The sequence below is a fragment of the Abramis brama genome (assembly GCF_963993115.1).
Source record: "Abramis brama genome assembly, chromosome: 1".
Taxonomy (NCBI): domain Eukaryota; kingdom Metazoa; phylum Chordata; class Actinopteri; order Cypriniformes; family Leuciscidae; genus Abramis; species Abramis brama.
This window is the reverse complement of record NC_139963.1, coordinates 76,170,052-76,184,715: the sequence shown is the minus strand read 5'-3', so window position 1 is coordinate 76,184,715 and position 14,664 is coordinate 76,170,052. Positions and strand designations below refer to the sequence as shown.

The window sequence follows — 14,664 nt, the reverse complement described above, 5'->3', positions numbered from 1 at the left end:
GCTGATAGAATGTGCGCTGTATAGCGCGATACTAGCCTACCATATTTTAGTTTCCATTCTTATTTTGTTTCCACGATGTGTAAGATGTAGGGCTACCACATCTTTAAATTACTATTAGTATTATTTAAGTTAACATAATAAAATACGTAGACGTACACCACAAAAACTAGTTGAGGATAAATTCGTTAAAATTGGGCGATTCCAGTGTTATGGACGTGACATTTGCAGTCAAAACTTGAAATATAAATTCTCAGAAAATGCATTTAATACCAATATTTTGAAACGTCTGAAAGGAGTCAAGACATTAGAAAAATATCAGTCTACACATGCGTTTTATATTTAATATGAGGGAAATACACATGTGACGTGACACAAAAAATCTTTAACTTTTGTGGCAAAATATTTTTTAGTAATTCTATAAATTACACTGTGCAAACCAAAAGATATATACCCACCGGATTAATAAAGATCGGCCTCCACAGAACATAAAATATTATATTATTTTTATTTTATTTTTTGTGTTCGCATTTATGTGAAAAAAAAAAAAAAAAAAAAAAACAATGTTAAGGGCGTGACAGTTCTCCATTATGGACATGACTGCCGTAGTAGACTTTAAAAATTGCCGTAGTAGACTTTAAAAATTTCACAGAGACCTCAAACAGAAAGCACAAAGCCTTTCTTTAAAGTGAATTTCTTTTTTTTTAATTAATTGTATCTTAATTTTAATCAATGTTTCTGTAGTGTATTGAGTAGAACGCACTCAGAGTAAACTCAGGAATAAGCACTGCTTGGCCACTCTAGATTAACTCGGGGTTAGATTTTGGTTGGCCAGTTAATTGTCCAAAAGAAAGCAGAAACATGTGTGTTCACAAAGTTGTTCATTCTGATATCGCACAGTAAAAAGAAAAGAAGAATTGCCCATCGTTGTCTCGACTCTGATTTGTGTTAGACAAACACAACAGTTGGCGACGAGGATTTTTTGGATATTATGGAAGTGCTGTCTCCTAGTTTTTTTTTTTCGGATGGGTTTTTTTTTCTTCTAGGAGAAGTGATAAAAGACAGAAGAAACCCAGCCTCATGGCAATGAGGGGTAGATTCAGCGCAAAATAGTAAGTGAAATAAGAAAGATGGCAGGATATATCGGAAAGATTGATGCATTTGAAAGTGCTACGGATGATTGGACTTTGTACTGTGAACGAATCGAGCAGTATTTCAAAGCTAATGATATTGATGGTGAAAAGAGGGTGTCAGTGTTGTTGAGTGCGATAGGAGGGAAAGCTTATGCTCTGCTGAGAAGCCTCACTGCGCCCACAAAGCCTGCCGATCTTAGTTTTGACAACATTGTGAAGATAATGCAAGAGCATCTAGCGCCAAAACCGCTGCTCATTGCAGAACGGTTCAGATTTCATAAACGGAATCAGAATGACGGAGAGTCAATCGCAGTTTATGTAGTTGAATTAAAGAAATTGTCAGAACACTGTCAGTTTGGGGACGGACTAAATGACGCGCTGAGAGATCGTCTAGTCTGTGGCATTTCACAAGAGAGTATACAGAAGAGATTGCTCACGGAAGCAGATCTAACATTCAAACGTGCAGTTGAAATTGCTGTAGCCATGGAAACGGCTGCCAGAGACGCCGTAGAGCTGAGATCAGGAGTGAAAATGTCTGTAAATAAGGTGACCACTGCAGGTAAACCTAAAAGAGCAATACAAAAAGTTGACCTGTGTTACCGTTGTGACCGGGGTGGACACAAAGCAAATCAATGCAGATTCAAAACCGAAATGTGCCGAAAATGCAACAAAGTTGGACACATACAAAGAGCATGTCGGTCTGATGTACCATACTTTGAGAAAGAGAGACAGTACAAGGCTCAGAAAATGAAAAGTAGGAATGTCCATGTTGTCGCCCAAAACTCAGATGAGGAAAGTGACACAGGGTTGGCCAATTTAGAAATCTACAGTCTGAAAAGTGACTTAAAACAAGCAATCTGGCTTACACCTAAAGTGAATGGACAGAAAATCAGAATGGAACTGGATACAGGCTCCGCTGTATCAGTGATGTCACAGTGCGAGTTTGAAAAATATTTCAAAACGACTAAATTAAAGCCATCGCCTGTTAAACTGAAAACATATACTGGTGAGCCCATAATCCCTCTAGGGGTGATGCCCGTGACTGTAAAGTACAATGATCAACAGAGTGAATTAGATCTGTACATAGTACGAACAGAGGGACCAGCACTTTGGGGACGTGACTGGTTGAGAAAGTTGCAGCTGGACTGGAAATCCATAAAAAGTCTGCAAGTCGCAGTTCCTACATCGACGTGCACTCAATTGAAACTGGAAAAAGTGCTGGATGGGGCTGCAGCTGTGTTTCAGTCGGGAATAGGAACTCTGAAGCATATAAAAGGAAAGATAACTCTGAATGAGAACGCAGTACCCAAGTTTCACAAGGCTGTTCCCTATGCTATTCGTCAGAAAGTGGAAAATGAGCTGGATCGGTTGGAAGCTGAAGGAATACTTTCAAAGGTTGACTGGAGTCCCTGGGCAACTCCAGTTGTTCCTGTTGCCAAGAAAGATGGAACTGTTAGACTTTGTGGGGATTTTAAAGTCTCAGTCAACCCTGAATTGCAGGTAGAACAATATCCACTACCAAGAATAGAGGATATTTTTGCTACACTTGCAGGTGGACAGCTCTTTAGTAAAATAGACTTGGCGGAAGCATATTTACAGATGGAAATGGAGGAGGACTCAAAAGTGTTCTTGACTATAAATACTCTCAAGGGCTTGTATCGCTATAACAGGCTTGTTTTCGGCGTCGCCTCAGCACCGGCCTTGTGGCAAAGAGCTATGGATCAGGTACTTCAGGGTTGCCCTGGTACCCAATGCTAGTAGTATTAACATATACCATGTGTCACTTTTGGGTTAATATTTGATTGATTTATGACCCCTTGTCACTCATGATTGACAGGGAATCCATGTGTCAAAAACAGGGTCTCTGATTTACAGCGCCGAGCTGGCTGGGGTTTGCGTCCTGATTGACATGTGACTGCGTTGTCACATATCCACACGTGGTGATGTCCGGTGGGGGATATTTTAAAAGACAAAAACAGATCAAACAGATCAAACAGATGTGTCTCTGATTTACAGTGCCAAACTGTCTGGTCATTTGTTGATTGATACCTGGCTGGCTGGCGCCTTCCAGTCTGATGGGGAAAAGGTGTTTGCTGGACAGGACGCGGGATGTGTATTGTGACATTTTCTGTGGTACTAGGTGTGTATGTAAATGGCGATGTAAGGGACCAGCCTACATATAACACTTTTGACCATGCGTAGGTATCTGTATAAAAATAGTGGTTCACTTCGCCAGTATTCACCCATGCAGATCGCATCAGCGTCCCTGTCTCGTCCTCAAACTACAATTTTCAACGCTGCATTTCGTTATTGGAAACGTGAGTGTTGTTCACAAGAAGATGGACGCCGGTCTTAACAGTAAGTGTGTTTTATTATTTAGTAAATATTGTTAAGAAACTTACGAGAGTCACAGTTCTATTGCGTTACTTAAAACAGGTTTTCTACGCTTCAGGTGGTGTGACTGATATGAGTCTTTTCGATATCGTTGAGGAGATTAATTTCCTGAATCAAGCGAGTGGTACGTAATAATTACGTTTTATGTTTAAATGTTAATATTGTTTGTATGCTTGTATGCTTGTATGTGCGTGTGATGCATAAACGTTTTTTTTATATATATATATATATATATATATATATTAGGAGGAGCTCCGAATCTGAGATCTAGCACTGTAAAGGGTCCTTTGCCAGAGCGCGCGGACGTCCTTGTGCATCGTAAGTGTTCTGCTTCCTAAAACTGATCCGTATGCGGTGTGTGTGAGAACACATGCTTCATATACTGTATTGTGCGTAGGAAAAATATCGTATCTTCTTTGAAACTCACTCTCTCTATATATCTTTTTTTTTTTTTTTTACCAGCCCGTCCGAAACGGGAAACTGTCACAGCATTAGTACATGCAGCTCATCGAGACAACGTGAACATTCCCCCAATCCGTGAGTATATTTAGACATTATCGATCAGTATAATATTTGCATTATGGTGTGACGATTTTAGTTTAAAACCTCCTTATGTGTATTTCCAGAAGGCTTATCAAATGTTGTGAGCCGTATTGATGCACCTGAGTCCGCTAATGATACAAAGAAGACTAGTTCGCGTGGAATAGAGGCAAAGCCAAAAAACAGACTCAAACGTAGAGCTGTTGTGGACATCGCCCCAAAAGCAAAAGTACCAGTTGCTTTCAAACCACAGACATCAGCCCGGAAGAAGCCAAGACGATCAGCTGCTAAAAGTATGTGAACAAACAAAACTGATGGATTGATTTCTGTTTATACTAAATCAGATGCATATAATGTAGTAGAGTATGATAATGTTTTTATTTGGATGTAATAGAGAGAGAGCCCGTGTGTGTGTGTGTGTGTGTGTGTGTGTGTGCGTGTGCGTGTGTGTGTGTGTGCGCGTGTGTGTGTGTGTGTGTGTGTGCACGCACGCGTAGGTCTATTGCAATAGTTTAAAACTGTTGTTGACATGTATGATGTTTAAAACGTAAAATTGCATATCTCTTAGAGTATGCTTTTAGCCTATCTTTTTAACAGGCTGTAGCGGAGAACGCTGTGTAAAAGTGTCTCTTCTCAAATACCTTTATACAGTAGCGGTTTTTGGCACGGGCGAACCGGGCAATCGCCCGGGGCGGCATTTTTGGGGGGGCGCCGCCGGCACGAAAAAAAAAAAAATAATAATAATTGCGCCGCGAAGCGGTTTTCTATTATCTATCATTTCACTGTGTGGGGAATTGGCAAATTTGCGCCCCTGCTTGCTGAGAAGATGCCGTGCACAGAAGCTGTTTGTTTGAGAAGGGGAAAGGGGAGGGGGCGCGGAGGCGCAGGGGAGGGGGGAGAGACCCAGAGGTGAACAGTCATCCGCGCCCGCGCCTCCGCGGATGACTGTTCACCTCTGGGTCTCTCCCAAATGGAACGGACAAGAGGGGGGAACGGGGGATCCATATAGTTATCTAAGTAAGTGACACCTCGACTTTCTTTCAAATAACGCACATTTCATTCATAATAAATACAGGCCTCTATATTTCCTGCACATTTTTGTTTTTCTGAATTGTCTGAATGGCTAATAAAAATAGGTAATACAAAACGATTACTTGGTCACCACCACCAAGGTGAATTGGTTTAGTCTTGACTTCTGGTCGTGACTCGTCGTGAGTGACAGTTGTTATGGGGGGGATCAGGGGAAATCTGTTGATTGTCGATGTCCAGTGCCAAATAAGAGATGGACAAGAAAGGTCAAAGCCATCAGGTGCCCAATTTAGAAACGAGCGAAAGATAAAGGTATGCAACTATGTTTTCTCTGTATGATTACGGTATCCATGTCATGAATGAAGGGGCAATATTAATTGGTGGGTATAACTCTTATTTGTTAGCCTTTTTGCTATGATTCTTGCTATGCTTAACAATAATTCGGTTTTAACTCAAACACGAGATCTAATTTCACCATAATATTGTGCTTTGCAACAAAACTGTTACAAGTTCAGTTATTACACTGCAAAAAATGCTTTTCTTACTTAGTAGCCTATTTTTTTCTTGTTTCCAGTCCAAATATCAAACATTTCTTAAATAAAGATGCATAACGTTATTTTACTAAAGTAGTAATAAGATAAGTCTTGTTTTCTGGGGAAATAAATAAAAATTGAGTTTTTGTTTAAAACAAGCAAAACATGATCTGCCAATGGGGTAAGAAAAATTATATGGGGGGGGGGGGGGGGGGGGCGCTCGAAGGGGGTCTCGCCCAGGGTGTAATTCAATGTAGAACCGCCACTGCCTTTATAAATAGGCATGCTGAGAAAAAAAAAAAAAGTAATAATTTCATCTTTTAATGATGATGATTAACTTTATTAATCCCCAGAGGGAAATTTAGGTGTCGCAGCAGCACAACAATGAATAAATTAAAACAACTTTAAAACAACATTCACAAACAATACAAGACTCATTCTCCAGTATCAAGTCGCAAAGCATTGTGATCATATACCAAAACATAAATCATAAAAAGTAAGTCATCTTGAATAACACTGATTATACAACTTAATTGCAGTTGGAAAAAAAGACTTCCTATAACGCTCCCTGTAACAGCGTGGATGGATTAATCTTAAACTGTGAGTACTCATAAAATCCTGAACTATTTCATTTAGGGGATGACAATTATACTTCATCATAGAAGAGAGTTTCCCGATCATTCTATCCTGTATTATCACCTCTAAGTTGGGTAACACACTCCCTACAACAGAACCTGCCTTCTTTATCAGTTTATTTAACTTATTCTTCTCCTTTTCTAGCAGTCCGCCTCCCCAACTTGTGACAGAGTACAAGATCACCGATGAGACCACAGAGTCATAGAAGGTCTTGAGTAGTACATGACTTACACCAAAGGACCGCAGTCGCCTTAACAAATGAATACGACTTTGACCTTTCTTATAGACTTGCATCGTGTTGTCAGACCAATTGAGCTTATTATTCAAATATACACCCAAATACTTGTAAGTTTTTACAATCTCTACTTCTGACTCTCTTATTTTTACTGGTACCACTTGCTGAGGAAATCTACTAAAATCAACTACAACTTCCTTTGTCTTACTAGCATTTAGCCTGAGACCATTTTTCTCACACCAATCCACAAAACTCTTTAATAACTCCCTATATTCACTCTCATCATGGTCCTTTATACAGCCAACAATTGCAGAGTCGTCAGAAAATTTCTGAAGGTGACAGGATTTAGAATTATACTGGAAATCTGACGTATAAAAAGTAAACAAAAATGGAGCTAAAACCGTTCCTTGAGGGACTCCAGTGCTGCACTTCACTACTTGAGAGACACAGTCCTGCATCCTCACATACTGTGGTCTATTTGAAAGATAGTCAATTATCCAATTTACCATACCATGGTGTACTCCAGCATTTTCCATCTTACTTTGCAGTAGTGAGGGCTGAATAGTATTAAACGCACTAGAGAAGTCAAAGAAAGTGATTCTGACAGTACTGCCCGAGGTCTCTAAATGACTTAAAGATTTATGCAAGAGGTATATAAGTGCATCGTCAACCCCAACACCGGTTTTATAAGCAAACTGAAGTTTATCCACAGCACTAAGCAATACTGACTTTAAATAATCTAGTACAAGTCTCTCAAACACCTTCATTAGTTGTGACGTTAAAGCTATTGGTCTATAATGTGAGAACTCCTTGGGATTTGTTAACTTGGGTACGGGTACTATGCATGATGTCTTCCATAAAACAGGTAATTTCTCCAAGCGCAGACTCAAATTAAAAATATAGTGAACCACCCTACAAATCTGATCAGCACAGGCCTTAAGGACTCTAGGATTAATGCCATCCGGACCTTGAGATTTATTTATCTTAATTCTCCTTAACCCATTTCTTACTTGTTCAACTGACATAGAAAAACCAGGAATATACTCACAAATGGGAGAAATGGGAGAAAAGGATGAGCTAATAGCTGGGGGTAGATATAGTGGAGAGCTCTGTGGTAAACTACTTAGCGGGAGATGTTCAAGATCATCATTAGACCCAGCATCAAATCTATTAAAAAATAAATTTAATCCATCTACCCATGTCTGACCACCAGGGGCAATATACCTCCTTACTTTATTTTCATGTCCAGACATCATGTTTAGATCTTTCCAAACCCCTCTCACATTCTTTTGTTGAAGTTTCTGTTCCGTTTTTAACTTATAACTCTCTTTCCCCTCTCTAACTTTAACTTTTAGTAACCTCTGTACTCTCTTTTGCTCATCCTTATCACCCACTAGAAAGGCCCTCTTTTTCTCGTTTAATAATACTTTTAACTCAGAGGTGACCCAAGGCTTGTTGTTTGAATAACATTTGATCTTTTTGGTAGGTACCGTGTTTTCAACACAGAAGTTAATATAATCTGTAATACATTCAGTTAAACTATCAATGTCCTCTTCATGTGATTTGCACAGAACCTCCCAATCGGTTGTTTCAAAACAGTCCATTAATGCTTCATAGGCTGAATCGGACCATATCTGAATTGTTCTCATGCATTATGCATTAATGCATAAATTATTCTAAATTATTCTATTTTTCTCCCATCTCTTTTCTCAACAGATGTGGTCGTGGATGACAATGCGGTTCCCGATATAAATGATGTACAGAGTTGGAGTGATGGACTTATAGAATCGTGGGATGAGTGTGTGTTTACACCCGAACCCGAAACACAGCGACCTGTTCCATCCAGCAAACGTGTGGTGGCTGTGGAAGAATCTGACCCTGAACAGCTGCCTTCAAATCAGGAGGCTTTCAGACAGGAATCACAGCCCAATATAGACACTCAACAAATAATCAGAGCGATACATGCAATTGAGAAAAAGATTGATGCTCACGCACATTCTACAACTACAGTGCTACAACAGCATGGTGTTTGGATTAAGCAACTCATAGCAACACAACAACAGCATGGTATTTCGTTCAAGCAAGTCATAGCTGCACAACGGCTGCATAGTGGATCTGTCCAAAAAGCGGCCATAGATCAATGTTTGTCGGTGGAATTGTTAAAGAAGGTTGTGTTCATGGCAAAAAAGAATCACCGGTGAGTTGTCTTTTTCTTTTACTTTTTGCTGGGTGCGTTATACTTTTTCTTTTATACAATGTTTTTTTTTTTTTTTTTTCTACATTTATCCCAAGCTGTGTATGTTATCGCTATGATTGTATAGTTGTTGGTTAGTTGGTTTTCTTTCTTTTTCACTGTTTTTATTTTCCGTAGTTATTTCATGTGTAAAACCTACGTGTGTTTAAATAAAAACAAAAACAAAAAATTGATTTAAAATGGCCAAACGTTGTCGGGAGTCAGATGATTTTGATCAGGATCGGGTAGCAAGGTTTAGACGAGATGATGGCAGTGTGGTGTCCCTTGATCAATGCAGTACCACAGAAACTTTGCGCTATTTAATACAGACAATGGATGAAATTAATAGGCCTAGGTCTACAACAGATACATTGCTAGAATTATTAAACATCATGAGCACAATGTCAGATGAAGATCCAGAACCAAATTCTGATTTTGAACATTTTGTGAATACACCACATATAGTGGAGATGTCAGATGAAGATCCAGAACTAAATTCTGATTTTGAACATTTTGAAACTACCCAACAGTCAGGAGAGGTGTCTGAACCTACTCCAGAACCAAATTCTGATTTTGAACATTTTGATACTCCCCAACAGTCAGGAGAAGGGTTGTGTACCCAGTCACAACCCACACTCAATCCTGATGCACCCAACATGGGTCTCACACATGATGATATTGAATTACTTGTAAGAGAGGGTGGTGATGTGAGTGGGTACACTGTACTGCCACGAACTCGGTTCAATGGTCTGGAAATCCACAGGCTTATAAATCTGCGGGATATATCTTCTACAGATTTAGCAGCCTACACAGTGTTTTTACATGATACACTTTCTGAAATAGTGGCGTTTTCCAGACTGTTAGGCGGAGATGGTAGTTTAATCAGCATCACCTTGAGGGGTCCTAGTTTGACATCAGATGTTAGTACACTTTTGTCAGGTAGCAATTGTTACACAAAAAAAATACACTTCAGTATCGATTAACGTTATCCGTTTTATTTCTCCACAGACACCCTCCAACACCACTCGTGCTCCAAAACAAAACAAACCACTCTTCCGGGGACTTCATAATAAAAGTCCCCTTTTTAGTTTCGGTAAACGGTCATGTGAAATATTAAACAATATTCAGCATAAAGATATAATGTGCATGAACACATTTTTAACTTAACAAACTCCCACTCTTTAAAAAAAAAAAAATTATAATAAATAACTTTCAATTTAACATACTAACAGGCCATACTGAACAACAACATCCTTGAACAAAAATACAACCTAGTATATTTCAACAAGCTCTCGAGTATAACTCAAAGACAGACTTTTATTTGTTTTAATTCAGTTTCCATTGTCCTTCACTCAGTGCCTTGAGTAACTGACAAGTTGATGCCCCCTTTTTGGTAAGGCAGTCTGCAAGTTGTTCTTTTGTGTTGTACCACAGTACTCGCTCAACTCTCTGTGTTTGGACAAGTTCTTTGATACTACTTATCTCCAGGCGGAGTCTTTTCTCAGAGACTGACTTTGTGGACTTAATTGCATCAGCAAGCGAATGATTGTCAGTGACACAGATTATTGGTGGAGCATGTTCAGCATCACCAGTAGTTAGTTCTGAGAACAGTGTGGACAGAAAAATAGAATTGTCAATTCCATCAGACATTGCCAATGTTTCACCAGCAAGTGTGCTCCGCACAATCCTCTTGACTCTCTTTGATTGCCAAGAAAGAGGTGAGAATTTTCCATTTTCTCCCATTAAAAGAATCAGGTGCCCTCCTTGGGTGCCTCCATCTGAAAGATTTCCAAACGAAGCATCGCTGAACACGACCATCTTAAGAGCACTGTCTCTGCCCAAGTGTTGGAAGTTTAGAATTACCTTCTTGGACTTAAGTTTGCACACTATCCGGTTTGCTTCATGGATTGTCTGCACAGTTGCATTTTTTATGTTGGATGTCAAATTGCTAGCATCAAATATGACATCTGGCCTGCTCTGCCTTGCCACCCAGAGAATTTGGCCTATTTTGGACCTGAGCTGATCCTTTTCCTCCTCACAGAGAGGTGAGTCTTGTTCCACAGCTCGTGAAGGATCCATATGAATGTGTTGCATGTGTTGAATGTAGTTTTCCTGGTGTATTTGTACTTTTCTGTCAACAGTCACAAAATCTATTCCCACATAACAGAAATGATCATGTTCCTCACGTCCAACTTGGAAAACAGATCTTAGATGTGGTATTACGGTTGTGGAGAAACTTTGTGTGCCCCCCCATATGAAGTCATCCACATGACAGGCAAGCACCCCAGTTACAGTGCAGTCCTGATCTAGCCAATAAAAAACAGCTGGATCGACCTTGGACATTTTTCCTCCTGCTTTCAGCACTATGTCTTTTACTCTATTGTACCAGTACAATGAAGCGTCTGCCAGACCATATACACACTTTTTGAGCTTCCATAATGTTCCCTCACAGATAGCCTCAGGGGGAGGCCTGATGTAGATGTCACGTGACAGTTCTATTCCCTGCAGAAATGCAGATTTTATATCCATGGAATGAAGTGTCCACTGTTTTTGACAAATAACTGCCACCAGTAGTCGAAGAGACTCAGAAGCACATGTGGGAGAATCTTTTTGTAGCTCTAACACATTTAACTCCTCAAAACCTCTGGCCACCAATCGTGCTTTCGGTACTAGTCCAGTTAGTGTTTCCTTGAGAGTGCACACCCATCTGGTAGAGATGCACTTTTGTCCCTCATCCTGAACTTCCTCAAACACACTGTTATCTCTCCAACTCTTCATCTCTTCTTGTTTGGCTAGGTCAAAGGATAGATCTTTTGTTACCAATACATCCTCACTGACATTTGTGGCACTAACATCAGTAACAGCGGGTTCCATTTGAAGACAGTCTAAACATGATACGTCAACTGAATCTTTACTGCCTGCAACATTAGTTGGTTCAATGAGCAGAAGGTTGTTTTTGTATTTGCCAGTAGCTTTGCCTGCACGCCCTAGTACTTTTGCTGTGTGCAAAGCCCCACTGTCTCTGTCTCTGTATTTTAGAACTTGCCCTGTTTTTAAACGGACATCAGTTCCCTGCTCTGTATCACTTTGTGTCACTATGTCGTCACTAGTGTGTTGTGCTGCTACATTCTGCCCCATAGTGGATGCCCCTGTATCCTCAGTTTGCACTGAACTCTGCTGTATTTCAGTTACAGTTTCTGTTCCCTCCGTGTTGTTGACAGCAGCTCCTGTCATCTCCTGTCTTTGCATATTGTTTGTGTCAATTTCAGCATCATCCCTAATGACATGTTGATCTCCGCTGTCTTTGTTTACTTTTCTTAGTCTGAGGTAGTGTACCCTAATGCAGGTTCCTCCATGTCTGACAAACACCACTGCACCATCCTGGCCAATGACAACTCCTGGTCCTTTCCACTCTTGACAGTCAACTCTCTTGTAGTACACTTTGTCACCCATTTCATATTTCTCATCTGTCTGACGTAGTTGTTTACGTAGTGCTCTCCGTATTCTTTCGGAACATTCTGCTTCTGTGAACGCCTTTCTTGATGCATGTAAAGCAGAGATGTGTTTTGCCACCCACTCACTTTTCGTCGTGCCCTCTAAAGCTGGGGGCTTGTCGGTTAACACAGAGGGCAGGTTGGGATTCTGTCCAAACACCAACTGATGAGGACTGTAGCCATGGACATTTTGCATGGTGTTCTTTGCCATAAGAGCCCAGTCCAATGCAGTGTCCCAGTCACAGCCGTTACTTGACTTCACTTTCATTATGATCTCTGTAAGTGTTTGGTTGTGTCGCTCTGTAAGTCCATTGCTCCACGGGCTGTATGCTGCTGTTGTCTTTATTTCTATATTGAAGTTTTCTGCCATGTCTCTAACCTCATCATTATTAAATTCTCCCCCATTGTCGCTAAACAGTTTCTGAGGTGGACCATGGACACTTATCCAGACATGGACAAAGTGTTTCACTATTTCAGAGGACTTCTTAGTGGTCAGTATGCTGCCTGCACTAAACCTTGTGAACTGGTCAATAATGTGGAGATACCACACACCTGGTTCAAGTTCATGTAGATCTACTGCAACAGTTTCATTGTACTGAGATGCCAGTGGTAGGCCAACAGCAGGCTTTGGTTTGGTCTTACTATATCTTTGACACGTTTCACATTCACTCACAATTTTTTCCAGAATGACACTACATTCTGCATCTTTACTTCCTGAGCTAGTAAGAAGTCTCTGCAGTCTGTCAGCAGAAGCATGACCAAATTGTCTGTGAAGCTTCATCAGGATTTTGTGTTTTTCTGCTGAGCTCATTTTGTCTGAAATTGTCAGTATTTCCTCGTCACACTGACTTTGTACATCCGCATTCTTTTGTTCTGTAAGAGTGACATCTTCAACAGCTACCAAGACACAGTCATCACTTTGAATGTTTTTCTTTTCATTGTCCATAATGTTTACACAGTAATGGCCAGAGCTTGTAAAGTCAAGTTTTACAGGTTGACTGAACATCACCGCACTGTCATTTTCCATATCTAGCACTGTCCCTGCTTTTTTCATGGATGCCTTGCTCAAGAGTAGTGGAATGTTCGCTGGCACGACTTCAGTTTCAATATGACACCTAGTTTGTCCAATCTTTGCAGGAATTTTCAACTTTCTGTTGGAATAGACCACTTTTCCATCACCAAACTTAAAGGGTCTGTGACTGTGAGTTTCTGTCTTCCTCAGGTCTTTTATCTCGTTTTGGCTTAGTTCAGTGATGTAGCTATTTATCCATTCCTGTCCACACACAGTCCGTGTGCATGCAGTGTCTATTATTGCTGAGCCGAAACACTCTGTCATAAATATTTCTGCTTCAGTGGGCGACTCTTTTGTATACAGAGTAATGTTGCACTCCTCTATATCATCTGTTCTACAATCTTCAGTTAGTTTGACTTGCTCACCTCTGTGTGGACAGTCTTTGGCCCAGTGGAATGTGCTTTGACAAACAGCACATTTTGATCTGCGTCCATACCTGTCCAGAGGGTTAGTGCCAGGCAGTGGTGTCTTTTGCTGAACATTTTGCGACCATGGCTTGCTCCTTTGTCGCCTTTGTTCTGTTACATATGCTGTTTCCTGATTAATCCCCACTGTAGAAGCAGACTTTCCTCCGAAAATCCTCTTCAGTGCTGACTTCATTGACGCAAAATCCAAATCTGTACATGCTGTCAGCGCTAACTGTCGATCTTTCACTTCTAAGCACGCAGTGTCCAGCAGTTTGAATGCTAATACTGCATCGGGAAGCTCCATCTTATATTTACGCATCCGCGAGTACCGCTGTTCAAAATCAATTATATAGTCTGTCATGGAAACACTGCTATCTTTCATAATCCGGTCAAAGCTCGAGTACGCCTCGTAAACTTGGTCCTTTTCTTCTTTGAGAAACAAGTCATCGAGTTTCGTAAGTAAAGTGTTCATGCCAGTGTCATTATTCAGATCGTCTACCGGTATTTCCATCGCCGTTTCTCTCGCTCTTCCCGACAGCGCCAAAGCCACAGCAAGCGCCTGTTTTTTCTTTTCGAGTTCTGTAACTCTGGTCCAAATCGCGACTTCATTCTTCCAACTTTCATATGGTTTTCCTTCATCAAAGGTTGGCGGTACTCTATAGTTGCTAACCATCCTCTGCTACCAATGTTACACAAAAAAAATACACTTCAGTATCGATTAACGTTATCCGTTTTATTTCTCCACAGACACCCTCCAACACCACTCGTGCTCCAAAACAAAACAAACCACTCTTCCGGGGACTTCATAATAAAAGTCCCCTTTTTAGTTTCGGTAAACGGTCATGTGAAATATTAAACAATATTCAGCATAAAGATATAATGTGCATGAACACATTTTTAACTTAACAGCAATGGTTACAGTGTTGATCTATTTATAAATGAGCTTGAAAAAATAATGCAG

General features: G+C 40.4%; 2 protein-coding genes across 9 annotated transcripts in view; both read left to right on the top strand.

Annotated features, from left to right (window-relative positions):
• Nucleotides 1–847: 847 nt before the first annotated feature.
• The window catches only part of LOC311089647 (uncharacterized protein), an 83,270-nt gene continuing 69,453 nt past the window's right edge, over nt 848–14,664 (top strand). The window contains exon 1 of the mRNA XM_084124518.1: nt 848–1,109. The gene's annotated coding sequence lies outside the window, so the exon portion shown is untranslated. The remainder of the gene's footprint in view (nt 1,110–14,664) is intronic.
• On the top strand, nt 863–9,913 carry LOC311089477 (uncharacterized protein). Of its 8 annotated transcripts, none has more exons than XR_014607703.1 (7): nt 1,104–3,488; nt 3,583–3,648; nt 3,771–3,842; nt 3,987–4,061; nt 4,151–4,357; nt 6,166–6,226; nt 6,410–6,591. XR_014607703.1 is itself a non-coding variant. In XM_084124195.1 (7 exons), the coding sequence occupies exons 1-6, from the start codon at nt 3,470–3,472 to the stop codon at nt 6,186–6,188; spliced, it is 462 nt and encodes a 153-aa protein (XP_083980321.1). In that variant the 5' UTR covers nt 1,104–3,469; the 3' UTR covers nt 6,189–6,226; nt 6,410–8,150. The 8 variants fall into 6 exon arrangements, 4 of the variants coding, with proteins under 4 accessions (XP_083980319.1, XP_083980321.1, XP_083980320.1 ...); XR_014607704.1 differs by having other exon boundaries at nt 6,407–6,591; XM_084124195.1 differs by having other exon boundaries at nt 6,410–8,150.

Excerpts from the sequence above, each read along its gene's own strand:
- LOC311089477 (XM_084124192.1), top strand. Across the intron at positions 3,843-3,986 it reads CGCGGACGTCCTTGTGCATC|CCCGTCCGAAACGGGAAACT; the intron begins GTAAGTGTTCTG and ends TTTTTTTACCAG. Across the intron at positions 4,062-4,150 it reads CGTGAACATTCCCCCAATCC|AAGGCTTATCAAATGTTGTG; the intron begins GTGAGTATATTT and ends GTGTATTTCCAG.